Genomic DNA, 26,991 nt, shown 5'->3' with positions numbered 1-26,991 from the left:
CGTCACATTCATTCCTAAGTTGTTTATTCAAGGCCTCCTGTATCGGCCATGAGTGGACATGCAGACGAACCCCGTTGTGATATGTCACCCTATTATAATTATATAATGTTTCTGTCAAAGTGCATAAACCCAGTTTTTATGAATCTTATGGCTCCGGCGATACGCTGGGGCAATAAGTTGGTGTTGACGAGCTCATGAGTACCCTTGCGTACCAGGAATACAGAGCTAGTACCACTATGGCAGGGTTGTCTAAGCGAGTGGGGCAGCGCAAGATAAGCCGGTGCCTGGTGATGCGGCTCCTTGCTGGAGCTTCACGAGCTCTCGTTCCGCGTGTCTGCGGAGAGCGGCACAGCCAGGGCAAATGTGCTTACACGGCAACTCGTTTGGGCAACTAGTTTTCCATGCTCACCAAGGGGAGTGAGGCGGCCGTGGCCCAAAGGGGAGGGATCCTAACAGGTTGAAGAGGGCCCCATAGCTGCATGTTGTGGACCGTCGATCCCATGCTGTTGTATCCTTCGTGCTCATGCGAAGTCCATACGAGGATCTGCGTGTGTGCTTCAATATCGCATACGGCCGACTGTTACATAGTTTTGCTTGGAGCGTCAATGCGGCAAATGCAAAGGTTTTCGATGGCCCGACAGGACAACCCTGGCTATTACCGTCTTGTCATCCCTCGACTTTTAGACTTCCTAGGCAGCCATGAGTGAGTGAGAGAGCGCTGCGATGATCCTTGCTAGGTCGCAGCGATTTCCATGGACATCCGCCGTTACCTTCGAGGCGACAAGAAGCCCTTTCCTAGGCCTCGAACGAGGCAAGCATAAATTCATTCTTTCTTTATGTATAATTTATTCATATACATTTTTAATAAGACAATATGAACAAGCCGACCGGCAAATGGAGCGCATCGTCGCAGTCAAGTCATGTCGCTTTCGCGTCCTGTCGCGTCACGACATGTGTGACCTGCGCGTCCTGTCAAAGAAAGTCTCTGCCTCCAGCTAGTATTGAATCTATATAAGAAATTGCTTGTATGTTATGTATTTAGGTTGCTTGGCTCGGTGCAACGGTATGTGGGCTCCTGCGACGGGCTGTGGTAGTGGAGTTTAGCTAAGCGACGGCTGGCTGTGTAGCACCATTGAAGGCGCGCGTGATTGGCTCAGATTGAGAGAGCGAGGTAAGTATGATACAAATGCTTAGATTACAACTCTGTTCCCTCAAGGCTCGACTATCAGAGAGAGGGCCTCCGCCCGCGGCTCGGCTCGCGGCTGCTGTCGCGACGATGCAAACGTGTATTAGAGTAGGCACACCACAGCACATTACAGCCAATAATCATTTACATAAATGTATTATAATTACCCATAAAGCTGTGCCTGTGGTTCATTCCCAAAAGGACACTCGTAAATGCTTGCGCCGTTGTGCTTGCTGCATAATGCGCGAGGCCCGACACAAGCCGCGTCCGCACCCTTCCTTTCCTCCCTCCTCAGTCGCGCCTTCACAACTTTGCTTCAGAACTTGGTCGTATACGACGATTGCTCGCGATGTTCTGCACTGTTGCTGATCAATACGCGGATGGTCAGCACGTACACGACGGGCTCTTGGGCGACAGTGGCGGCGAACTGGATGAGCTGCAATGCTGGCAACAGGACCTCGGGGGCCCCTGGCCCAGTAGCGACTGCAGCGACGGCGGCGACGACAGCGCCTCTGAACCGGTGGGTGGCGCCCAGCACCCAAGTGTCATTCGTTCTGCTGAGCCTGAACGGCCTGCACACGAGGGCCCTAACACACTGCGCACTGTGTGCTTTACCGCTTTGTGCTCTGCACGCATGCGCCCTGCACTGCACCACACTTCATATCATATCTTTTTCCCTGGCGTACCACATTATCGGGCTCCAAGAATGTCCCTCCACCTTCCTAATAATGTCCACCATTTGTACAACTCTTCGCTTCCGAGGAGCCTTTAGGTTAGGACCCGAATCCGTTCCGCTGCACAGCTTTATGGCGGCGTCCGTATTCCGACGCCGGGTCTTCAGTTCGCCCTGCCTTGTCACGTGCGTATACCAGCGGCGTGTAGACGACATTAATGTCTTGCACTTCAAAAATCTTCCTCATTGTGCTCTTTTCGTAGCATCGGCGCGAAGGCCTTACCTTCCGTCAGAAGGACTGCTCGCTCCTTCCCTGCTATTTCCTGCAGGCCCCGCTCTCCGCTTGTCCGTCGGCTCCATCTCCAGCGGTGGTAGAACACCAGCAGCATCAAAACCAGCAGCATCAAAACCAGCAGCAGTACCACCACTCATTAATGCAGGCCGCCCAGCAACCTGCACCGTTGCCACAGCAAATTACACCGCTACCACAGCACGGTGTCTGTGCCAGGGGTTCCGGAACTAGTGATCAATCGGGGATGCATCACGCATACGACGGGATTGTTACCGACAGTGGCAGCGGTGTGCATGAACATCAACGGCAGCAGGAGGCCCTCGTGGGCGGCCGATGGGTCAGTGACGGCCGCGGTGGTGGTAACGGCGGACGGGAAATCGCACCCGCTGCAACCGTAATTACAGTGGAGACGTCCGTCTTTGGGGGTCATCCCGCACAGCACCTGCTGCAACAGCAGCATGGGCAATATCATCAATACGATCGGGTCTTATACGTCCAGCAGCAGCAGCAGCAGCAGCAGCAGCAGCCGAGCCGAAGCCCTGCATCATGCGGCGGTGTGATCACGTGCAACCCCAACTTGTCGCCTGCAGGCGGCTCGGCTATCTACAACTGCGAGTTCGTCCGCAGTCGCTATGTTGTTACAACTGGCTTCCCTACACATTGGTACAGCAACACCAACATTGGAGGTGGCAGCACCAATGGCGTCAATGGACACGTGTTGACTATTGGCGCTAGTGCTACTACCGCTGCTGCTACTGTTGCTTCGACTACTGCTACCGCTACTGCTGCTGCTACTGCTGCTGGCACGGGCGGCCAGGCAGTTGCTGAGACTGGCTCCATCCCGGTTTACGGCAACGGTTTCGGTGCCCTGTCTGCGCCCAGCAGCACAGTTACGGGTGTGATGGTACCGCCGGCCCGACCACAGCGGCAGGATTGGTACAACCAAGAGTACCAATATCACCAGCAGCAGCAGCAGCGCTACCAACAACAGCATTATCAGCAGCAGTACCAACAGCAGCACTACCAACAACAGCACTACCAACAGCAGCACTACCAACAGCAGCAGTACCAACAACAGCAGTACCAACAACAGCAGTACCAACAACAGCAGTACCAACAACAGCAGTACCAACAACAGCAGTACCAGCAGCAGCCACCCCAACAGAATCAGCACCAACAGCAGCTGTACCAACGGCAGCAGCATCAACATCACTTGCCTCAAAACGACCCCAACAGCCAGCACCACAACTCGAATCATCAACACCACCAACTCCATCATCACCAACAACAGCGCCAATACGAGCAACTGCAGCAACCACAGCCGGAGCTCCTGAGAGCAGATAAGATCTTCAGTAATGGCGGTTGGGTGAGCACCGCAAGTCCGCCTACAGGTGTGGGGTCCACCAAGGCTAGGTAATTACGTTTTACCCTTGCCTTAAAGCAGCGAGAGCACATAGCTTTTTCTGTATCTGTCATCTTGCCTTCCTGTCCTAATCTAATGCCTCGCCATTTTGTCACGGTAAGATGCAATGCAAAATCACGGCACGCGTTGGTAACGCCTTGGTCACGGCAAGCCTGATTTCGCATTTCCTCTATGGCCACGGCACCCACCACCATCGCCCCCGTTCATCAAAATTGATGTGAAACCCCATGCTCTTCATGCTGCGCAGCACACCAGCAGGGCCAGCGCCTCTTGGGAGCTTCTATGACCGCCGCAACCGGCGGCACTGTGACCATCTCTGCCACCGCCGCCGCCATGACTACCACCTCTGACACCCCCACAACTTCCGCGCAGCTTACACTACCATGGCAGCCGCTGGTGCAGCCGCTGCAGCCCCAGCCGCTGCCTTCCGTGTTTGTGCCCTCCACACAATTTACTCTGCCATTCTGCACCGGCAGCCGGGCTGTAACCAGCTCAACTCAACAGTTCGTGCAACAGCAGCCGGGGGTCCCCAATGTCCGGGGCGGCGGTAACGGCAGCAACGCTGTCGTCAGCACCCCAGACTCTCGAGCAGAAGCGCCGTCGGCCTGCATGGATGAAACTGCTCCCAAGCACAATGATGCCGCTGCTGGCGGCGGCCTCTGCGGCATCGGCGGCGACACAGGTATCCCGGCACGGGACCATATCATCTGTGCCAGTCCTGACGCAAGCGCCGAGTCCGCCAGCGGTTACGATTATGGTGGCATAGCTGACGGCAGTGATGAAGATGGCTGTGGCGAGAGCAGCCGTGATGGTGACGACGACATCGAAGAGCTCGTCAGGAATCCCGATGATGCGAACACGGATACGAGCGGCCCCAGCCCGAGGACTCGGAAGAAGACCGCCGGAACCAGCTCTAACTTTAAGGGTGTTAGCAGGCAGGTGCTAAAAGTGCTTAATTGCATGCCCCGGGCTAACGATGAGGGCGGATTAAGCACTTTGTGTTGGCGTGCATTCGGGAGGTGGGCAACAATGCATCCTTCCTTTGGGGTCCATTCCCCTCCCGCTCATCCTCCCTCCCTATCTCTCTCCCTCCCCTAACCCCCCTGAATTTCCCTTTCTAAACGACTCTGATTTCCTTAAGTGTTTCACGTACACACGCCGAGGGCTGGGAGCTCAGGATTGGTGGCCCCTCAAGCGACATTTCATGCAAAGCTAGGGGCCCCAACTCCTCCTGAACCCCCCCCCCTCCCCTCTCCCCACCCACACAGGCACCGGCACACGAACAAGTGGGAGGCCCACCTCTGGGACTCGACGGCGATCCGCAAGAAGAGCCAGTCGATGAAGAGGGCTAGGGGCAAGCAGATCTACTTGGGATCTTACGAGACGGAGCTGGAGGCGGCAAGGGCATATGACATTGCGGCTATCGTGTTCTGGGGGAGCCGTGCCAACACCAATGTGAGTTTCTAAAAGTGAAGCTTTGTAGCGGCGCGAAGGCTGTACAAATTGTTCCTAGTGAGACCCGCGTCACGACTATACACACATGCATTCTCTCTCTCACCCTCCCCTTCTCTCTCTTTCTCTCTCTCACCCTCCACATACACATGCCTCCTCTCCAACCCAACCGCATGCAAACTGCGGTGATGATATAATACACGTAATGTGATCTTTGTCGGTTTATAATTTAAAAGAACATGTTGTGCTTCGACACGTTCTGGCAGCTTCCGCTGGAGTTCTACAGTGAGGAAATTGAGTCGCTGTCCAAGATGAGCAAGGAGGACGTGGTAAACATGCTTCGGCGGCAAAGTAGCGGTCTCAGCCGGGGAGGGTCCAAGTACCGAGGAGTAACTCCGCACCGTCTGGGGGGTACCTATGAGGCGCGGATTGCCTGCCTGGTAAGCTGCATGTCCTTGGCAACCTGACGGCAGAGGGCGCGTTCACCGGGCCGGTGTGGGTCGGTGTGGGTCGCTCAGCTCGTTTTCGGGAGTACAACAGATACGCCTCTCTCCCCTTCCTTTCATCCCTAGTCTCCTGGGCCTTACCTGGCATGTACAGTATATGGGTGTGTACAGCACCGGCAATCTGGCAGTGCAATCCAGTGCAACAACTTCCATTCATGCATGCATTGCTTCCCTTGCCCCTGATCCCTGCGGTTTAGGGCACTTAGCCTCATACGAATGTTCATAACTTCCATTCCAGCCCTGTCCGAAATGGACGTCTCCATCTTTATCACCCACGAGCACACACAAGCCTCATAGCGGTGTGCTGCGCTCCGTTGCAGTACTTGGGATGCTTCGGGACGGCGGAGGCGGCTGCCATGGCGTACGACTTCGCCGCCTTGCACCGCGAAGGTCTGAACGCCATGACAAACTTCGACCCTCGGCGTTACATTGAGGAGGGCGTCACCACACGTGAGTGCAGAATAGAAACCTGACTGCAACCGGCGCCAGCAGGTTGTAATTGCCCCGTGTGTACACAGCATTCATTCCGGTGCCTTTCGCCACTCGGGCACGGTGCCGTAGAGAAATCGCTTTGCTTCCGTTTGCCCCATTTGGAGTTTTTGTTTTACCACGCTGGAGGTTACCTTGGATCCTATCTGATCTAGCCGATAAAGGCCCTTAGAGGGATCAACGCCGAATCCTGTATCACGGCTCAGACAGCAACAGGCGACCGGCGACACTCACCTGCCTTGCACTCCTAAGGGAATTTGCCCTAGCTACGGGCCCCCTACCCCTTTTTTGTGTTGGTCGCGCCTAGGGTAAATTCCCGTAGGAATGCAGGGCAGGGAGTGTCTCTGGTTGCCTTGGTGCTGTGCAAGCAGTGGTACGAAACTTGCCTTGACCCTCTAAGGACCTTCACACCGTGTTTTCGGATGCGGACAGCATCGGCGGTGATCTGAAAGGATCTGCTGTAACCTCGTTCATTCATCCATTCATTTATTCATTCGCTGGGGGCTCTTTTCCCCTTTCTTCTCCTGGTTATCGTTTTTCCTTGGGATGTCTCGAACAACCGCGAGCCCCCAGGACACCGAAACGCCTGAAAAGACCGAAACAGATGTGCGTCAGCGGCTTGCCGGCTGAGACTTAACAACTTCACCCCTCCCCCAGGCACCTTGCGCACGTTCGCGTTGCTTCCGGAGGCGGTCAAGTCAGGCTTCGCTAAAAACATCAAGACGGCTCTGGGGCCTGAACAATCGTTGGCAACTGCCAACGGCCAAGAGACTTGTTGTGGCATGGACATGGGCGGTGATGACCAAGCGGCTGCCTCCAAGCCGATGGGTGTGTCGTCGGGCATGCAGGCGTGGAAGCGGCAGCGGACGGAGCTGGCGCAGCCGCCGGCACCAGAGCTACAGTCCATGCTGCGGCCGCAAGTCGATGTACGACAGGAACTACCGCCGAGTTTCCTTAACCCCGGGCAAGAGCTGCAGCATCCACCTCAGGTGCGACTAGTTTGCTGTGCACGAGCGGACGCCTTAAAATAAAGCTTTACATCTCTGCTTCCACTTTACTTCATAACGTTCCGGTTTAGTCACATGCATGTGTGCATTCGTACATCCATACATGTGTTCATTCGTACACCGATGTATTTTTGTACGAACGTGTATTTCTGTGCATCCTGTCTTCTTCTCGGTCCTCAAAATGGCGCCCTCATGCATATAGGCCATAAGGGTGATGATGCGACGACATGCTCGACCAATCGTACGCCGCCGCCTCACTACTTGTCAAGTCCTCATTGATCTCGTTCTCCTCATCGATAGTTGCGCTCGTTGCCCTCGTCCAACATCCTCGTTCACCAAGGCCTCGTCGCTTCCGCTACGTGCAAAGATCTCCTCCTACTTGTGTGCCGTGCCGACCCCGGCAAGGAGTCCAATTTGCATCCCAGCCGTGCTGCCCGCACCTGCCCATAACATTCCGTTCCGTACATCCCGCCCACCATTTTCGTGCCCACTCACAGTTGAGCTACAGCAGCGCCGCAGCTTTGGAGGTGTCCCTGATGGTGGACGGGCTGCCGCCGCCTGCGGAACCTGCCGCCGCCACCGCCGCCGCCGCTGCACCTGTAGTGGACGCTCCGTGGGCGCCCGTCGTGGAGTCTTCAGACAATCTATTGATCTCGTTGCCAAGCCAGGCAATGATGTACGGTGGCACGGGCGGCAGCATGTATGGTGTACAATAGGCGCCGTACCACCCGTACACATAATCTGTAGCCACACAGGAGTCAGTGCTGGCGGCTCCGGCTGGGGTGGTCGCGGCAGTGGTTGGTCATAGGCACGGCTTTGGGCTGTGGCCTTGGCAGCCCCCCCCGGGCGATTCAGGCGAGGCGGAGGGAAGCTCACCGACAGGACGGAGGTGGCCATGGGCCAACCACCGTCGCACCGTCGGTCCAGACCGTGAAGAAGCAAGGGCGCAGACGAGCGCCGATGCATTCGAGGGCAAATTCCCATTTGGCGCATTTCGTTGTTGTTTGAGTTGCAGCTGTTTGCCGACAGTGCTGTGATTTCCATTTTCCATTTCCGTGATTGGACTCCGTAACCCGCCGTGTGTATGGCGAGCAGGTCGAGCGGTGACTTATCGCGGTGTGTCAGGAAGAGCCAACTACAAGAGCTACCGTTTATCACGTCCTGTGTGGGGGAGGTGTTGTACTGAAGAATGCCGGGAACCAATTCTCGTGGTCCGGCTTCGGCCCATGCAGCGCGGGGTACAGTACGCACCGACAATCCCTTCAGATCCCCCCGAAATTCGTTGTGACAGGATTCATGCTGCAAGGTTTGGTTGCACTGCTTTGCGTGTTGGCAGGTACCTTACTTTGGTTGCGCAGAAGGTGCGTGCCGCATCGCGTTGTGTCGCAGTAACTTTTGAGGATAATTGTTTGCATTTTCAGGCATCTACTTGCGACTGCGGAGTGAAGAAGATGGTCCGTCACAGTTTCGGTGCGGGTGAATTAAATGCGCCGTGGCTGAGCGCAATACACGCAATGTATATACATGTACACGAGTTGCTCGCTTGTTGTGGAGGGAGTGCCGATTGCTGCTACGCATGCGGCAATCACGGGTATCATGCCCGGGACTTCTCCCCCCTGCAGGCGGCCAACGCTACCGGTGAACTCTTCATCCGTGAAATCCCGTCCGGCCCTACAAGTGAGAGCTTAGCGGCAGGCTTGTAAATTCCTGAGGTTAGACTGTAATAAGGTCAGATCCCCCCTCGACCCTGCATGAGCTCATCCTGCCGCAATGTGAGCAATCTACAACATCCCCTCTTCAGACAAAGCAAGTGATAAAAGGGAACGATTGAGTTGCGGTGGGACCACATACGTTCCAGCATCTATAGCCAGACGTTCAGGTTCCCACTTCATAGCGATGGTGCTTATGGGCAATCTGGCAGCCCTTGAGCCCTCGGCTCGTACTGGCCAGTTTGCGGGCTACGGCACGCCCACGACCATGTCGCAGACAACATTCCGCAACCAGTACCTTCCGCATTGAAGCGCAAGCTCCACCGCGCACCATCGCGCCACACAGCTAAGCCGCCGCAACACACGCACGCCAACACAACCAAACCACCTTGATCCGGTTGCCTTCGCAAAAGTTACCACTACTGAAACATGCTCCTCTACCCCTATAGCACCGCCCGCGGGTGCTTCCTGCGGACCCCCACACCAGGCCATTGTCCAGTAACGAGCTAAGAGATCAATGCGCCCAATCAGTTAGCCTATCGGAGTGCTTGGCTGTCCTAATAATACTTGGTCGTTGAATTGTTTTCCATGTTGGCATGGTAAAAGTACACGCCCTTCCCTTCCTTCCGTGAGCTAATACACATCGCGGCGCATGTACAGAGTCACACGCGACATGCTTCCGCATGCCAGAAACCAATCCCTAACACCACCACCACCAGCGCCACCAGCAGCACTCGCGGCGACCATGCAGGTAGGCCCCTCGGGGTGAGGATCCAGCCTCTGCAACAAGGAAATGCCACCGCCACCGCCACCGCCACCACCGCCGCCACCGCCACCACCGGGGCGTAATGACCAGATCAGCGGCTGCCGGCTGTCGTAGTCGCTGGAGACCAGGAGAACGCCGTCGCCAGCTCCAGGGGAGTCCCTGACCGCGTCCCCATCCCGGCCGTCGCCTTCGTGGCGGCCTTGGTGGTGGTTGCTGTGGTTGGAGGATTGGCTGTTGAGGGGTTGTGATGCGGCGGCGGATGGCGGCAGCGGCACCAGACAGCTGCGGACCGTACAAATGGACCGCCGGGTGTAGCCCGTAACTGTAGCCTGGAGTGGGAGGTGAGGGAGGGAGGGACGAGGGAATGGGAGTGGAAGAGGGAGGGAGGGAGGGAAGGGGGAATGGAAGAGGGAGGGAAGGGGGAAAGGGTGTGGTGTTGCATGGGTGTTGATACTGCTTGCAGGTCGGAGGATTGTATGGGCCCATGGTGAGTAAGAAGGAGGCGGGGCATTAGTTCGACATCCTAAACAAGCCAACCAGCAGACAGACAGACAGACAGACAGACGGACAAAGAAACAGACATTTTTTTTATATTTAACTGTTTATGCTGACTGGTAGGCAGACAAACCGGCAAGTAGACGGGCAGACAGGCCGCCAACTCAACATCTCACCTCGTGCTTGTACGGCGCCTGGGGGTTTTCACGGAGCAAGCCGACTTCATGTCGCGGCACCGCTGCAGTCCCGGCCCCTCCTCCACTCAGATCATCCGCCGGCGTCCACGACATCACCACCCGCCACGGCGGCCTGTCCGGCAAGCCCCCTCCCTCGGCTCCTCCCTCGGCTCCTCCCCACCTACTGCCGCCGCCGTGCCAGAACCCATCTGGACACTGCACTGATAGAGACTCAAGCCGCATGCCCCCGCCACCAAACCCTTCATCCAGACGTAGCAGCGTTGGCTGCTCCCCCGCCGCCAGTCCGCCTCCGTCGCCACCGCCCGCCATCAACCACGCGCCTTTTGCGCACGACACCACGCAGGCCGGCCACAACGTGCTGGCGCTGACAACAGGCGCCACCGGGGGTTCGCACCACGGCAACGCCGCCACCGTCCGCACTGGCAGCTCCCCGCAGCTATGCTGCTGCTGCTGCTGCAGCACCGCCATCGATGCCACCGGTCCATTAGGTCGACGAATGTCCAGCAGAGCCAGGTGACCCATGGCCAGACCAGCGATCAGCTGATGCCCGCCGTACGCCCCCGAGGAGTTGCTGCCGCCGCCGCTACCGTCTCGGCCCGCCGTCGGTGGAACCCAGCTGCAGCACACGGCCCGATGCGGCAGGTTGCTGAACGACCCCACGATGCTGTCGGTGCGCGTGTCTGCGAGGGACAGGTGAGAGCGCTGAGCAGCGACGGCCAGCAAGCGCAGTGAACCTGCGGCGGCGCCGCTGGCAGCGGCAGCGGCCTGCAGCTGCATGTCCAGGAGGATGCCAGAGTCCGGTTGAAGACGTATGTGGGTGCAGCTCTGCGACACGCATTGACAGACGACGAACAGGCGCGCAGAAGGGGCCAGGATAAATTAGAGGGTGTGAGGTGTGAGTTAGATGGAGGGAGAGCTCTTGCAGGGTAGGCACGGGGCAAAGGAAGCGCAGCACTGCACTGGAGCCGGCTTCCGAAGAACGGGTAACCAGCCTCCTAGGCAATGTTGATGTTTTGCAGCTGGAGCCGCATCCGTGTCTTGGCCTTGCGGTGCAGCTTCCGTCAGGCCACTGCCTACCCTGCACCAACTGCTCCTCCCCCCCCCCTGCCCCCTATAGTTTCTTTAGGGCTTCTCGTTTCCAGCTTCCCCGATCAGCTAGTTTTATACTCCTTTTCAGCAGCATTTGCATGCGTTTTCGTATTTTTCTTTCGCTGCTCACAAATTCCCCAACCTCTCTGCCTTGCATGTGCCTTTACCCGCTGCTCCTGCTGCCTGGCCAGGTGAGTCCATAAGGTGGTTCGAGCTTCTTTGGTATTTCGCGTTGGCGTCGGTAGGCTAGCCGGAATAGTTTAGTTTGGGTCAGTCGGGTCAGTCGCGCGTTCTAGTTTTTTGGGGGGTTGGGAGGAGCACTTGCATACCGGCAGCCTTTCAGTATCAGCAATGCAGCTTTCTCTCCTGGCCAGCAACTTTACGCCTCTTCTACGTCAGCACTTTCTTTTCTCGCCGCCTTCACTACTTTTTCTACACCTACTAGTTTACGTTTTGGCTATAATATTTCTGGCGGCTTAGGTAGGTAGGACTTCCAACTTCTACGCCAATTCTTCATCCCGAGGTTACAGTCGTCATCCCGAGGTTACAGTCGTCACATTCGCCACGGACGCCTTTCGGTCAGTCCTTTCGGTTGCTACTATCTTGCTCTGGCAGCAGCTTAAATCGCGTGTGGTTCGTCTTTCCCCCCTGCCCCCGGCTGCCATGTAGACCATGCTAAGGCCCACCCCCACCCTACGTCCTCCTCCCACCCTATCATCCCATCATCCCTCGCCAACCCAGCCCAGCCTAGGCCCCCTTTTCGACAGCCTCACCTCGGGTGCATACATACTGATTTTCCGAATGGATGTGCCAGCTGAGCCGCAACTCGCCTCCGAGGCCAATACTATCGAGGCCGCCGCATCTAGCGCCAGCACCCGGCTGCCCTTCAGATGCACGCTGAACAAAGGCTTGAAGAAGGGCCCACTGTTGCTGCTGCCGGTGTTGCTGCCATGGTGGGAACCACCACCCTTTGCAACCCGCGCAGCCCCGCTAGCGGCTCCTGCACCCCCCAGCGCCGCTGACTGCCATGCGGTGGTCCCGTAGGACGTTCCCCGAGTGCCGTTCAGCTGCGTCATCGTCTGCTGCTGCTGCTGCTGATGATGATGTTGCCGCCCCGTTGTGCCGGTTTCGACGCCGACGGAGAAATGGCCCCACATTGAGCCCCCCGGTGGCGCCGCTGCATGCTGGTGGTGGTGGTGCGGCTGCTGGGTTGACAGCCAAGGGGCCGCCGGGCCGCCACCGTCAACGCCACCAGCTGAGCTCTCCAGTTCGGATATTGGGTGGCCCCGATACGACGAGGCTGCTCCACGGCCACCGAGCCCATGTAGTCCCGGCCCAGTCCCGGCAGCAGCAACAGTAGCAGCAACAGTAGGAGCAGCGGCAGTAGCAGCAGGCCCCGGGAACTGAGCCCCCTGTGAGAGTCCAGCATTCTGTGAAGACGACGGCGGATGGTTGTGGTTTCGGTGGGGCTGCGGGTGCTGGGGCTGGTGGTAGGGTTGTGGCGGCCAGACGGGCTGTCCCGAGCCATAGCCTGTGGTGCCTATGTGTTGTTGAGTCGGGGCGGGGGTGTTCACATAGGGATTCGGAGCGCTCCACGCGGCAGAGAACGATGGCAGCGGCGCCCCGCCGGCCTGTGAGGCCGCCAGCTGCCGCTTCGCCTCCTCCAGCTCCCGCCGCAGCCGCTTTACCTCCTGATCCTTTGCGTGGGCTTCTTCAGCGCGCCGCTTTGCTTCCCGGGCCTGCCGCTGCGCCTCCTCTGCCTGCCGCTGCGCCTCCTATTAACAGCCACGATTATGCCGTGACAAGCAGCATCAACAGCAGCAGCTTTAGGAACATCAGCAACGGTGGTAGCAGCGGGGCAGCCCCAGCAACAGTGGAAAGCCACACGGTGCAGGTTCCCGGATATCGCTTCCACGCCCGCTCGTTTATCGGGTCGGGTTGATGCCGCCTGAGCCCCTGTCTGCAGCACCTGCTTACCTTTTCCTTGTCGCTGTAAGCTCGCTGCACCTTTTGCAGCAGCAACTCTTTTTCTGCTAGGTCGCTTGAAGCAGCGGCTGCCGGACGGGCGCCATTGGCGGCAGGTAGTACCACCGTGGGGAGGTTGAAGAGGGGCACCAAGTCCCTGGTTCTGGCCCTGGTGCGGAAAGCAGTGGACGGTGGGGTAATGTTGGAACTAAGTCGCCAGAAAAGCGAAGTTGCGGCGGGTTACGGCGGTCGTTTTGACGAGGCTGTGTGTACTGCTTGTAGGCTCCCACGCGCTCTTTCCCCGCGCTTTTATGACGAAGAGAGTGCGCGCCCAGGTTGTGATTACGTGTGCACGCCAATCCCAGGGTCACCCCTCCTTACGGCTTGCGGCAGGTGGGGCAGACCTTGCTGCTCCTCAGCCACGTCTTCAAGCAAAGTTCGCCTGAACGAAGGCAACAAGGTCAGCTCATGAGCCAACTTCTGTCCAAAATGAAACCAAGCAGCGAGCAGATACAGCTCAGGAAAAGCGCAGGGAAACGATGAAAGCGGAAAGTAGCTCTGACCTGCGACATGACCGCATTTTAATGTTGCCGGCCTATGTTCGCCATTTTCCGAGTAAGGCTCGTAGCATATCGCGCAGTCCGCGGCGACTGGATTCTGGGCTGGGTTCTGTTTGCCGTTCCCATCATCGTCATCTTCGGATATGACAATAGCTGCGTAAAAGACCGAATAGCCGTAAGAACCTGCATTTCCTAATGCAAACTGCGGTGATGTACTATTAAACCTTACGTTGAGACGCAGGCATGGCCCAAGCACTGAGCAAGCTAGCTTTCTGCCATGAATTATACAACTGCGTAGGAAACCCCTCGCTAGGGTTTCAGGAGGGGCCGCAAGCCCAAAGCAGCAGGTAAGTAGCAAGCTGTCCTGACCAACCAACACGATCTGAATCAAACCGTTCCAGTACACACCGTAGATCACACATTGTAGCCCTGCGTTTGGTGATGTAACAAATAGTTTTACAGGAAACTTACGTGAGCCCCCTTGGCTCCTAACGGCCGCAGACAGCGGTGTACGGTTGAAAGCGCAGAAGCGAAGCTTACGCCGAAATGCTGTCTAATAGCCTTTTACGCCCTTTTCCACACTTCAAGGTCACACCGTTTCGCATCGCTTGGAGGCCGTTGACCCACCGGGCCGTCGCGTCCCATGCATCGAGCGGCGACCGCGTTGTCAAGGTTGCGCACATACTGCTGAACGAGGGGCAAACGTCTCTTGCCGATGAAATTGAGGGGAACATTGCCGGTGGGCCTTGAGGATGTGGGTGTGGCAGGCTTGGCAACTGACGGGGGGCCAACTACCTTAGGGCTGTAGTAGCCCTACTTGTCAATGGTCAAAGTACTCACCGAAACCACCTCCATCGGTACTTACTTAACATCCCTTAACACCTCTCGCCCTCCGGATTCGGCTCCTCTGGCCCGAACTTTTACCATCGCCTGCTTACGTCCCACCAGGGCCCTCACTACCCTGACTTGCCTCCCCAGCTAGCGCGCCTCACTGCGCACCTCTTACACCACCTTGCAGACCCGCAATCCGTTTGAATCCTTTGGAACTCTGCTCACCACCAGCAAGCCTCTCTATCTGATTCCAGCCCACTACCTCGCCCTTATCTACCCTCCTTGTTCCTCTCCGCGCATGCCTAACAAACCCCCCCCACCACCAGAAAACCCTGCCCATGTTACCCCGGTGTGCCCCCGTCCTTTCCTTCAATTCTCTTCCTTCCCATCCCCTGGCGCCCAGCGGGTGCCGCCTCCTTCGAGGAGATGGCTCGGCAGCACTCCACGTGCGGCTCTGCCAAGAAAGGCGGCGAGCTGGGCTGGCTCAGCAGGGGGACCTTCTTTCCCCAGGTATCCCATAGCTGCGGGGCGACCAGCCCTGCCCCCGGCCGCCTGACCTGATCTGACCTGACCTGCCGTCGCCTGTCGTGTGTTCCTCCCCTTTTGCCTGCCCGATTTCGGGTCTTAACTTGAAGAGGACCCAAGTGCATTGCAACGGACAACGGACGCACCCTGGTACTTCTCCTTCTTCCTTCTCTATCTGCTGCAACCCTGAGCGGTTTGTCTTATCCCTTCTTCCCAACCTGCGGTTGGCCCCCGCTCGGCAGTTCGAGACGGCGGCCTTCGCAGCCCCTGTGGGCGGCCTGGCCCGGGCCACCACGGGCCGAGGATTGCACGTGATCAAGGTGCTTGAGGAGAGGTACGCTGCGGCTGGGGAGGGCCGGCCGGTGTTCCAGGCGGCTCATGAGGTCGATGAGGACGTCAGCTGGTGCACAAATACCCACCTCGTACACACACAACAACAAACACCCTAGGTTGGCGCGTCCCGTATTGCGCTTGTTGTGCCGTTGCCCTTGCCCGTACAACATATCGTACACCCACTGCAGTTTATGTGCACTTCCTTTAAGTAGCATACACACACATACGATTAGGGGCGCATTTTCATTTAGCTACCCGTTACTGGCCAGCAAGCAGCATCTTTCTGGATAACAACAACAGCAACAGCAGAATCCACAACCCACAAGCACCAGCAGCTGAGACGCGTACTGTGCATGCTCGTGCGCACGTGGCCAGACACCGTTCCCCTGCCAACCGCCAACAGTTTCACCTGAGCCAACCGCCAACGGTAGCCCCATCACTCCCCGACAGGTACCAGTCAGCCGTGCAGCAGATCTCCCCCCAGGACCTGTCCGAGCTGCTGTCCAGTCCGCCACTGCTGGAGGAGGTGCAGTTGGTGGACGTGCGGGAGGAGTGGGAGTGGCAGACGGCCCGACTGCCTGGGTTTCAGTTGCTGCCCCTCAGCGACTTCAACTCCTGGGCCCCGGACATTCGCAACCGTCTGGATCCGGAGCGGGAGACGGTGGTGCTGTGCCACCACGGAGTGAGGTCCATGCAAATGGCGCAGGTGAGAGGTTGCCGTGGTTGTGTGGATGGATGTTGTATGTTGCCTAGTTAGGAGGGCAGGAAGGGGAAGGGTGCGTGAGAGTGCGCGAGCGAGCAAGCGCAGAATTAGGCAGGCTGCGGGAACGCCATATGGTAAATATGGATGGATGGATAGGTTGTGGAATTGTGGATGTGCATGTATGTGAGATGGTGGCGGATGGGCGGCTTGATGGCGGCTGACTGCCTGTTGTATCGGTCGGGCTAGTCGAGGCTTTACTACTACTAGCTTTTCCGTGGGTCCTCCATCCATCCGCCAGTTGGTTAGTTCGTTAGTCAAACGGTTAGATGTCCGCAGTTTTGATCATACGCTGGGTTTCAGTCTCTTAAGTGATCTTGCTATGGGGCAGCGGCGCCTGCAACCGCCCCATGCACAGCTGCATGGGAGTCAAAGTCAGGTTAGGCTATTTTGCGCAAACAACGCGACAGTCCTTTCGGAGTCAGCTATCGTGGCGAAATCCAACCTAAAAGTATATGGAAAAGACAGGGGTAAAAGACATCGCTATCGGCCATGTATGTACGGCACTTACACACAGATACATGCGGGTTATTATCCACTGATCACCGGGCGCTATAAAAACAGCTTAATAGACTCGACAGCATCATCATCACCATCATCATCATCACCACCATCATCATCCTGCCGAGACCATGTCGTGCCTCCTACGCCTTCCCTTCCGGACGAAGTCCTTGTCTGTCCCGACTCGCCATGCGGCAAATCCAGCCGGGATGATGGCACCTTCTCCGCCAGTAAAACTTGGCCCCATCAGCCATTCACCATCCGCCGTAACAATATCCGCTGTTGCACCCGCAGCCGACACCCTCCTCCTCCTCTTCCTCCACCCTACACGCAGCACTGCACAGAGCACCGCATTGCAGGCTGCCACTATTAAACATCGCACACACCGCAAAACACCAGATCAAAACCCCCGCCTCCGCATCCTCCGCGTCAGCACGTCTAGGAAGACCCCCCTTGCCTTCGAGTGTCGTTTTGCGCCCACGAACACGTCGCTGTACGTTGCTGTACTACACGATGTTGTTTCCGAGGTATGGGTCTGCTGCGCTGCCGTGTGTCGCACCCCCATAATAGCCCCATGCATACCGCGTGCGGTGGCGTCTGCTGCAAGAGGGGAAAGTTAATAACGTGTGCGCATGTTGTGAATGCTGCGAATGGTCGTTAAGTCTGGTTAGTACTGCACACCGTACATCGTGTACCACTGGTTTGTGGAGCTCTCCAACCAACCGGGTCAGTCACAAGCGCACCAAAACAACCTCAAACAACCTCAAACGCAGCAGTCTTCCCTTCCTTCCCCAAACTGCTAAGCCTGCCAAGAGCAAAACTACTCAACCCAACTGGTAGTTAGTAGTCTCAACTCAACGACCAGCCCAGTGTTGTGATGGAGAAATGGAGACGAAAGCCATCACAGGAGCCCGTTTGGAAAGCCGATCCGCTCCTGGGGCCCTGGCCCCCTCCCTCATCTCTGCCAACAAGGTCCCATTCCTCCCCTCACCTCCCCCGGCCCGCCTGCATGCCTGTTTGCTTGCCGCCCCCTGTTGGGCAGTTCCTTGTCCAGAACGGCTTCACCAACGTTAAGAACGTCAACGGTGGCATCGACGCCTACTCCAGGGTAGACCCCTCCGTACCGCTGTACTGACGGGGGAGGCGTACGGTGTACGGCATAAGGCCGCAGACTACACCGACGGCTGCAGGTGTAGCGGCCGCAGCATATGCCCCGCTAAAACCATCTCTCTGAGCTGGGCTTCGACCCAACATAGTGGCAGCAGCCGTCGCGGTCGCGGTCGCCATTCAACCCATAGCCACCGCAGTGGGGCCAAGCTGCATACCGCCGGCTCGGCCGGGGCACCCTGGTCAAATTGCACCTTATTCACCGCGGACCTGCGCAGTCAATCGCGGATGGCAATCGATACCCCACTTGACAAGACGGGACCGATACAACAGTAGGCCAATAGCATGCTGCATGAAAACACTGGACACGTGCCCTGCTGATATTAGGCACCCTTCACAGCCGCAAGATTACTGCGCCCAAGGCCACACATCACAGAGCACGAGGGAGGTTGTCTCGGCACCGGGTCCATAGGTTGCGCACAGCAGGGCCCCCGGGCTAGCAGTGCGTGTGTGCGTCGTCTAGAGGGCCGCACTACTGGCGCCCGCGTCTGTATGTACGTCATGTAAATGGTTATGTACGCCAAGTTTGGTGTCATACAGCTCTTCTCAAAATGTAACGGGCCGGACAACGAGCCTTGTCGTACCAAGTGAAACTTTATCACATGCAACATTGGATCGCCCCGAGCGACGGCCCCTTGCCACAGGACGGCTGGACGAACGCTGTAACTCAACTTCATTTACAATATGGCCAGTGTTTACCCACACAAACAAACAAGCTGTGTTTTCTCAGCGCGATCAGCAGCCCCACCGGAGGCCTGCTACGGCCACCATCACCCTGCTTCGAGCACGCTCTGCACGGCACCAGACCGACAGCACCGTCAACACGCCGCGCAGGCACGCCGATACATCTGCATTCTTTCAGGCATCAGATTGAGCTTCGTAATGGTGGCGGTGCTGTTGTTGTTGTTGTTGCTGCTGCTGCTGCTGCCGGTTTTCGCTATTGCCGCTGCTGCGGCCGCCAACATTCCATTCCATCCAGCAGGTGAACCAGCACCAGGACGAAAGGATACACCATCGTACCACACGCCACCCAAGAGCTTCACCCCCAACCACCAACAGGCATCAGGCATCGCACCGCATCGGCGTTCCAGGAAAGACCCAGCACACAGATACACACATCACGTCGATAGCCCGTTCTAGACAGCCTTTTCGGTCCCTGTCAACATATCAACAGCCCTCTTCACAATCAAGCTTTGCTCCCACACTCCCTCATTCTTGCCCGCCGCCGCCAGGACCCCCTGACGCCGCGCTGCTGGGGCGGGAGCCGCTCTGACGGCCTTGACGGAGGCTGGCCCGATTACTACGCCCCGACAGGGGGCCCTGTAGCGGTGTCGGCATGTCGTCCAGTGGAGGCGGCACTGCCGCCCCGGCCACATCCCTGGAGTCGGCAGCGTCGGCATCCTGCACCGCCGGTGACGCCATCAACATGCCGTCTTCCTCCATACTGAGCACCATGTTAATGTCTCGGCTGTTGGGCCGCAGGTATACGCGCACTGGCGGCCGGGAAGTTGACGCGGCACTGAGGTCAGCGCCGGCGGCGTTTCTGTACCTGTCGGCGCCCCCGCCAGCATCTTCCTGCTCGCCGCCGTCAGCTGCACTAGGGAGGGTGCCCTGATCCTCGTGAATGGATGGCAGGCCTTCCGTGTACCTGTTAGGTCCAGTCGGATTTATGACGCCGCTACGGCTGCTGCGGGTGCTACTTCCAGGGCTATTGCGACCCGTGGGTCGCCCTGTCGAGCTGGCCACAGTCGCTTGCGCCACGAGCTCCTCCTCATCCATACTCAGGGCCATGTCCAAGCCGCTGTTGCGCGGGTTTAGGTGGACTCGTACCGGCGGTCGTGCCGTGCCTGCGGTGCCGGCGGTGCCGCCACTGCCGGCTTCGGCGGCGCCACCTTCGTGCTCGTACCTCCATCTCTCTTCACCATCAGCGTCGCCAAAGAAAGCACTCTTATCCTCGAGGATTGATGGCAGGGCTTCCGGGTATGGTGCAGGCGCGGTCGGTTTGACGTTGCTCCTGTTGCTGTTGTTGCTGGCTGCCATGGCTACAGTGCCTTGCGCCGCGAGCTCCTCCTCATCCATACTCAAGGCCATATCCAAGCCGCTGTTGCGGGCGCTTAAATGCACCCGTACTGGAGGTCTTGCGGCGGCGGCGGCGGCGGCTGCAGTGGCAGTGGCCGCAGGTTCGCCACCACTAGGACCCGTGGGTCGCCCTGTCGAGCTGGCCACACTCGCTTGCGCCATGGGACCTTCCTCATCCATACTCAGGGCCATGTCCAAGCCACTGTTGCGCGGGTTTAGATGGACTCGTACCGGCGGCCGAGCCGTCGAGGGTGGCAATGCCGGTATCCGCGACCCACGGGACGGCGGCTTCGCCGCTGTCGTTTCGGAGACCCGCCCCCCTGACGGCGGCTTCGGTTCCGATGGCGGCCGAGGTATCTTGCTGCTGCTCCGTGGCTCCGGTGAGGGCCACGCTGCCACGGCGGTGCTGAGCCGCAGCGCCGACGCGGCATCCGCTGCTGCCGAGCTGCCTGGAATGCTGGTACGGCGATACCGTTCTGGCGACGTGATTCCGCACACCACCTCATCCAGTTGGTGGTCAATCTCCCAGCCCGCAACAGTGAAGTCTCCCGGCGAGATAATGTGAACGTACGGCGGTTCTAGGGAATGGATCATTGCATCGAGTGCAAAGTCGATGAAGTCGTTATCGTTATCGAACACCGGCAGGTGCTCCACCTGTGGCGGCGGCGGCGGCGGCGGCGGCTGATCCGGCTCCGGTACCGCCTGCTCGTCCAGCTCAGCGGAAGCGACGATCGCCGCTGCCGTGGGCTGCTCCTCCCCGTTCTCCACCTCGTCCTCGTCCTCACGATGTAGCGATTGGTCGTGCGGTGGTAACGGAGCACCATCCAATTTATCTTTGACTCCTACGGGCTGTTCACCCTCCGCCTCCATTCCTTCCTCTTCCTGCGCCTCCCGCACAGACAGGGCGGTTTCTCCCGCCGCCTCATCTCCCGCCGCATCTCGCCGTGCATGTTCCTCCTCTTCCTCCCGCTGCCGTCCCACCGCCGAGTCCGCCGCCGCCGCCGCCGCCACAGCCGGCGAGTCCGCTTCCGCCGGTGGCGTGATCGCGCGTGGTGCGGGCGGCTGCAGCGCGCTCACCGGTGGCATCGTCGGCGACAGCGCCCGAATAATCTGCTCAGTCGTCATAACCACACCACCAGCGCCGCCAGCGCCACCAGCGGCCCCGTCCTCCTCCTCCGCTCCCTGGCCCGTCGTCAGCGCGCTGCGAATGGAGCGAGGCTGAGAGGGCTCCGCGTGCAGCCCCCCCCCGGACATGGTGCTCGCGCCGCCCTCCAGTGAGAGCGCGGAGGCCTCCCCGGGTAGCGCCCGACCGCAGTAGTGCGCGAGGACCTTGCGTGCCATGCGAATGCGCAGCGCCTCAGAGGAGAACCGCTGACCGCCTGAGACAGAGGGGAAAGGGCCGGGGGGTCGCGTGTGCCTGTGTGTGTGTGTGTGCTGTGTTGTGTGTGTGTGTGTGTGTGTGTGTGTGTGTGTGTGTGCGTGTAGGTGTGCGCGCTTGTGTTAGAGTGAGAGAGAGTGAGAGTGAGTGAGTGAGAGAGAGTGAGAGAGAGGGTGAGAGAGAGTGAGTGAGAGGGAGAGAGAGGGAGAGAGTGAGGGAGAGAGTGAGAGCGCGCTTGCTGCATCCACCCGAAGAGGAGCTCCAGCTGCCAATGCAGGCCGGGAGGTTTCCTTCTTATCCCATTGCTGCCATATGACAATCAGTCGGGAATGAGCCCCGGCGCGGTGAGATGAGGGGATGAGGTGAATACCGTACACCTGTGTACGATGATAAGGGAAATAAAACCGGAAGGCACTGTACGGTACCGTACCGTACCGTAAACCAATCGTGCCATGAGGGGGCGACCCCTCCGGCCAACCCCTAGTGGCCCAGTTCAGATACCCCCCCCAACATTCCCCCCCTCTCCCTTTGAGCCCTCCGCTTTGATTCCGCCGCCTCCGCTTAGCTCCTCCCCGGCGACCATTCCCCCCTTCGCTGCCCACTTTTCCTCCTCCTCCTCCCCCTCCTCCTTCCCCAGCTCCCCCTCCTCCCCGTCCTCCTCCCCCTCCTCCTCCCAAGCTCTTCCTCCCCCCTCTTCCTCCCCCTCCTCTTCCGCACCCACCTCTCCTCCCCCTCCTCTTCCGCACCCACCTCTCCTCCCCCTCCTCCTCCCAAGCTCTTCCTCCCCCCTCTTCCCCCTCCTCTTCCGCACCCACCTCTCCTCAGGTCGCATGTGGTGGCCTCCTCGATGGGGATACCGTCCGGAGTCACCTCCGACAGGAAGGGGTCGTCCGCCGCCCGGGTGAAGGTCAGCCGGCTACGCAGGAAGGGTAGCTCGTCCAGGAAGCCCACATCGGGCCCTATGGCCGCCAAGTAGTCCACCCCGTAGTAGATGAACGGGTCGGCGGGGTTCACCTGGAGTTCACCCGTGCGGGAAAGAGCGCAGGCGCGAAATGGTGTGTGTATGTGCGTGTGCGTGATGTCTGTGTGTGTGCATATGTGCGTACGTTGATTGCACTGTGGGCTCAAAAGCCGGGAGCCCAGGGCCGAAGCACAGCGCGGGGCCCAGACGCACATAGCTGGTTGCCTCGTGCATTCCGCCCCCGGGTCAGACCGCGCAAGATACGACGGCCGCACTAAGCAGCAGCGATCCCCACCGGGGGTAGCGCACCAGCTAAACGGGCTCTAGGCCCGCTGGTCACCTAACAAAGACGAAGTCGCACCCGGGGAGTTCTTACTACGGGCGGAAAGAAGGTCACCTCTCCCCCTTCCCCTCCCGGTCTTACACCACCCTTCCACCGGGGGCCCCAGCCTTCTCGCTCCCCTGGCCTCTGTCTGTCTGTCTGTCCGTCCGTCTTTCTATCTGTCTGTCTGTCCGTCTGTCTTTCTATCTGTCTATCTGTCTCCCTGTGTGTTGATGCTCGATAAAAAAAATCATACAACAACACAGAGCAACAGCACACGAGAGAGAGAGAGAGGGAGAGAGAGGGAGAGAGAGGGAGAGAGAGAGAGAGAGAAAAAACGTGCAAATGTACGGAAAGATGCAGCAGGGCACATGGCGCACGGCAGCTTGGTGGTGTGCACGCCGGGGGAGCTTCAAATCGTTCCCACATCGCCCGTTCAGCACCACCTCTTCCCACCAGCCCCACACCTTGCGCCGCCACGCCGCAATCGCCTCAATGACGTCCAGCGTCCGCTGCCTCAGAGTGCCCACCAGCCGGTAGAACAGCCGCACCAGGGGGTCAACCGGGGAGAGCACCACAGGCGAGGAGCCGCCAAAGCCGCTGTCCAGTTTGCCACTGGCAATGCGCAACCGCTCAAGCACATCCTCGCGAGCCTTGATGGCCTGCGGGTGGGCGGATGAGAGAAAAGGCGGATAAGAAGATTGTGAATTAGCTACGATAGAAAAAAGCACAGAACATGGAAATGAAGGATGGGCAACACCAAGAGGGATATGCAAGCCGTAACAGGGCCCCGTCATGGGGCACGTAAATCTATGTGGGTGTGTATATGTGAGAGTGCGTATGTAGGCTGTTGAGGTCTCGGGGAGTGCGGTGTTGGGATTGCGGGTTTGTGGCAGGCAGTGGGCCGCGGGTGGAGGGCGGAGACTGTTCAATCTTGAGATTGCCCCCCGGTTGGGGATGTCCGAATGCCCAACGAATCCATCCCTCAGGCCCCAAAACGGCCCCTCCATGGATTTGTACAAACACGACAAATCGGCACAGAGCATCACTCCCGGGGTCCTGACGGTTGACAGTTAACGGTTGGCGGTGAGTAGGGGGAGAGGTTTTGTGGAGCTGCGCAACGTACCCGAATGACCGCCAGCTCCATCTCCAGGCTTCGGAGCGGTCTGCCGGCGGGTCCGGAGCCCACACTGCCCGGAGGTGAGCGGCTGGAGGGGGTCTCGCCCGGCAGTGGCGGCAGCGTGCGGGGCTGCGGCACCCCCACTCGGGGTGGCGGCTGGTAGCCGCCCCTGGGTGACGCCTGCTGCTGGTGATGGTGATGGTGGTGTTGCTGCTGCTGCTGCTGAATGTGCTGTTGTTGTTGTTGTTGTTGTTGCTGTTGTTGCAAGTATTGGGCTTGCGGATAATTTCCGTAGGGATGTTGCTGGTATTGTTGCTGTTGTTGCTGCTGCTGCTGCTGCTGGGATGTTGGGGGCTCGTTGTACGCCTGCTGCTGCTGCTGCTGCTGTTGTGGTGATGACACAGGGGGCTGTTCATCGGTCTCCGGTGAAACCTGATGGTGCTGCTGTTGCTGTTGGTGCTGTTGTCCGTAGTTTGCCATCGGCGGTAGCTGCGATGGCAGGCCCCGCGCACGGTACGGCTCCGGGGGCCGATGGCTCGGCTGCAGCATGTTGCCATACTCATCGCGCGACATGGCGAGGCCGCTGGTGCGCGACTGGCGGACGTTGCGAGAGAAAAAGTCCTTCACGGGCTCATTAGCGCGGAAGATGGGCGCATTGCCTTTGGGCTGGCGGAGGTGATGGGGTGAGAGACCGCCGAGTGGCGCCCCCGGAGGGCCCTGTGCGCCAGGCACCGGCGGCAGCAGGCCGCCGCCGCTGCCGCTGCCGGCGGCGCTGGGTTCACCATTAAGCCCAACGTTGCTGCCACGGCTGGAAGACGGGCCGCTTCCGGAAGCGCTGCCGCCGGCTATTGGCGGTAGGCGCGGATTGGCAGCTGGCTTGCCAACGCTGGGTGGCGGAGCCTGCAGTACCCTGCCGTACTTTCGCAACCAATACTCCTCCTGTTTGCGCTGTTTGGAAAGGAGATAATCGTGCATGCGCCGGCTGGCTTCCATGCCGCCGTCCGCTGGCGCCATTGCTGCGCCACGGCTGAGAGGCCTGTGCGGTGAGTAGCGAGCGGCGACAAGGAAGCGGAGAAGGCGGAAAGCAGGTCGAAGTGCGTTTCGGCGTACTTTACGTTTAAAAAAGGAAAGATCATATCGCTCTGGAAGATGACGAGTGTTCGTGGCACGTGGGTCCGGTAACACAGCAGACATGCAGTCGCCTTGGCCAGCATAGAGGCAACCGGCTTGTATTTAGGCTTAACAGGTTGATTTTAATGTCGTATTACGATGTGATGTTGCATAACAATGTAAACAAACCGCAAAACGGGAGAGGAGGCTCGGTGGAAGGCTCACCTGCAAAGCGCTACTCACTCCACTTGTCACAGAATCACCAGCGAGTCCCTGAGGTCCTCCTAAAGTAATTAATTACGTCCTTTCTACAAAAATAGGTATCTGTGCAGCTTATATCTCACAGCCCCTGCCCAAGTTCCAAGTAATGCGACCTATAAAAAGAAATTGTTTGTATCTTTAAAGGCTATAGATTTTTGTGGGGGTCTCGCAACCTACATCATAGAGGTAAGACGTTCGGGCTTAGAGGATTATGGTACGATTTTGGCTACTGGATGCGGCCTAGCGTGTGATCTTAGCAAGCAGTTTCAATGGTATCATCCTGAAATATTTTGACTCATGAAAGTTTGAGGCAGTCAGTAACGGTACCTAATGTTGGGCGGATAGACAGTTTGCGAGCTGCTGTCGGAACTTGGGCACCGTCCATGAGCAAATCTTCATGATTAGGGTCTGATATGGAGTTTCGATCTCGTCTATGAGCTAACTGCAAGCACTTGCTCGTGCACTGATATCAGTTGCATGTCAACGGGTTCTGTTTCAAAGCCTGGGGTAGTCACGAAGGCCATGTCAGTGATCATTCCATTAGCATAACTCCCTAATCACTTATGTATGAAATCAACCTTGGCCATCAAGAGGTTCAGTCTGCAGTGCAAACAATGGACTTGGCAGTTGTTAACGGTAACCACCTATCGGACTTGTCGCAGCTTCGCTGACCACACATCAATATTCCGAGTTGAAATATTTTAAGTTAAAAAAACCTTAGATCCATCCAACAGACTCTTATGTATCCTGAGAGCAGCTTGTTAGTTGTTGTTGGTACTCTACCGAGTACCAACGTACAAAGCATCAACGATTCGTAGGGAACGACAGGCAGCGATCCAACGAACAGCTCACCCGCAAGTTAGACCTTTCAGGGTAACTGGATAAATCTGTTGTACCCATGAACTTCATCACTGCCTAGGCCTGTCCCATAAAGGCATCGCCCTTCAAACTCGCCCGGCGTCGCGTGACCTCAAACTGACCCGACGCGTACGTGCGACTCCCAAGCCTCTCTAGGAACGTGAAAATCCCTGCGGCAGTACAGTAATCATTAAGCGTAAAATAAACTTGCGTCTTGCGTCTTCTTCCGTTCAGCAACAAATTGTGGGGTTATCTACCCTGGTTATCCCTGATTAGCTACCACCAGGACTTCATCACAGTTTTCCGTATCATTTTCCGTATCATAAGATACACGCGGGGTAAGAAATCGACCACCAAGCAACCTACGTGAATACGCGCCGGTCGCACAGGCAACCCTGAGGCAAACCCTGATAGCTGCCAGGTTGACCACACACGGCTGTAGGGTGACCAGCTGCGCTCCCATTCGCAGGGTAGGTTACGGCGGTAGGTAGGCAGGTAGGTTCGTACGGTTCTTCATACGGAGCTCCTCCTGATATGTCGTACCGTCGCAGCCGGCTGAAGCCGGCGGGTGGCGGCGGCCCCTTGCTGCTGCTGCTACTGCTGTCGTCCTCCCTCGCGCTCCTGGGCTCCTCCGCGGGTGAGTAGTCTGTCTCCGTCGGAACACCTCCCGCACCTTTCCAGTAGCGGGTCATGAACGGCTAGTGGGGGACTTCACCACCTGCCCTCCGCCGCTCCTGGTGGGGGCCGTACCGCCTCACGCAGGTGCTTCCGCCCAGCAGCTGCCCCTAGCACGCAAGTCGGGCTCGGAGGTGGAGCTGACACCCGTACCGGACCCTAATGACCCAAACATCAACAGCATCGGCGCCACCAGGGCCACGGATGGATTCAAGTGGGGCAAGAAGGAGAAGGAGGAGGAGAAGAAAGTAGAAAAGAAGAAAGAGAAAAAGAAGGTCGTCGTGAAAGTCCGCCCCGCCCC

General features: G+C 58.2%; 5 protein-coding genes across 5 annotated transcripts in view; 3 read left to right on the top strand and 2 right to left on the bottom strand.

The window, feature by feature from the left end:
- Positions 1 to 1,177: 1,177 nt before the first annotated feature.
- VOLCADRAFT_90726 (pathogenesis-related genes transcriptional activator) lies at positions 1,178 to 9,047 on the top strand (the record flags this gene model as incomplete). Its single annotated transcript, XM_002950348.1, has 13 exons — positions 1,178 to 1,294; positions 1,482 to 1,706; positions 2,189 to 2,488; positions 3,443 to 3,517; positions 3,947 to 4,593; positions 4,843 to 5,029; positions 5,293 to 5,466; positions 5,853 to 5,982; positions 6,679 to 7,010; positions 7,526 to 7,641; positions 8,365 to 8,389; positions 8,651 to 8,705; positions 8,830 to 9,047. The coding sequence occupies 13 exons, from the start codon at positions 1,178 to 1,180 to the stop codon at positions 9,045 to 9,047; spliced, it is 2,601 nt and encodes an 866-aa protein (XP_002950394.1).
- A 323-nt stretch (positions 9,048 to 9,370) lies between these two features.
- On the bottom strand, positions 9,371 to 13,829 carry VOLCADRAFT_90725 (uncharacterized protein; the record flags this gene model as incomplete). The annotated part of the gene is made up of 5 exons (XM_002950223.1): positions 9,371 to 9,832; positions 10,175 to 11,020; positions 12,058 to 12,468; positions 13,262 to 13,418; positions 13,813 to 13,829. The coding sequence occupies 5 exons, from the start codon at positions 13,827 to 13,829 to the stop codon at positions 9,371 to 9,373; spliced, it is 1,893 nt and encodes a 630-aa protein (XP_002950269.1).
- Positions 13,830 to 15,063: 1,234 nt separating this feature from the next.
- Positions 15,064 to 17,894, top strand: VOLCADRAFT_60391 (uncharacterized protein; the record flags this gene model as incomplete). The annotated part of the gene is made up of 4 exons (XM_002950347.1): positions 15,064 to 15,150; positions 15,408 to 15,499; positions 15,949 to 16,204; positions 17,802 to 17,894. Coding segments are annotated over 4 exons (528 nt in total), but the record flags the coding sequence as incomplete, so codon positions are not given.
- A 1,241-nt stretch (positions 17,895 to 19,135) lies between these two features.
- VOLCADRAFT_90723 (uncharacterized protein) lies at positions 19,136 to 25,000 on the bottom strand (the record flags this gene model as incomplete). The annotated part of the gene is made up of 5 exons (XM_002950222.1): positions 19,136 to 21,384; positions 22,199 to 22,397; positions 23,134 to 23,328; positions 23,793 to 24,822; positions 24,897 to 25,000. 5 exons carry the CDS (start codon positions 24,998 to 25,000, stop codon positions 19,136 to 19,138), a joined length of 3,777 nt encoding a protein of 1,258 aa, XP_002950268.1.
- Positions 25,001 to 26,549: 1,549 nt separating this feature from the next.
- VOLCADRAFT_90722 (uncharacterized protein) overlaps positions 26,550 to 26,991 on the top strand; it is a gene marked incomplete at both ends in the record, with an annotated part of 3,426 nt that continues 2,984 nt past the window's right edge. Inside the window, 2 exons of the mRNA XM_002950346.1 lie at positions 26,550 to 26,652; positions 26,778 to 26,938. Of these exons, the coding sequence (XP_002950392.1) occupies positions 26,550 to 26,652; positions 26,778 to 26,938 (264 nt within the window). The remainder of the gene's footprint in view (positions 26,653 to 26,777; positions 26,939 to 26,991) is intronic.

This window comes from Volvox carteri (genome assembly GCF_000143455.1).
Source record: "Volvox carteri f. nagariensis unplaced genomic scaffold VOLCAscaffold_18, whole genome shotgun sequence".
Classification (NCBI taxonomy): Eukaryota; Viridiplantae; Chlorophyta; class Chlorophyceae; order Chlamydomonadales; family Volvocaceae; genus Volvox; species Volvox carteri.
This window is presented reverse-complemented; position numbering and strand designations above follow the sequence as displayed.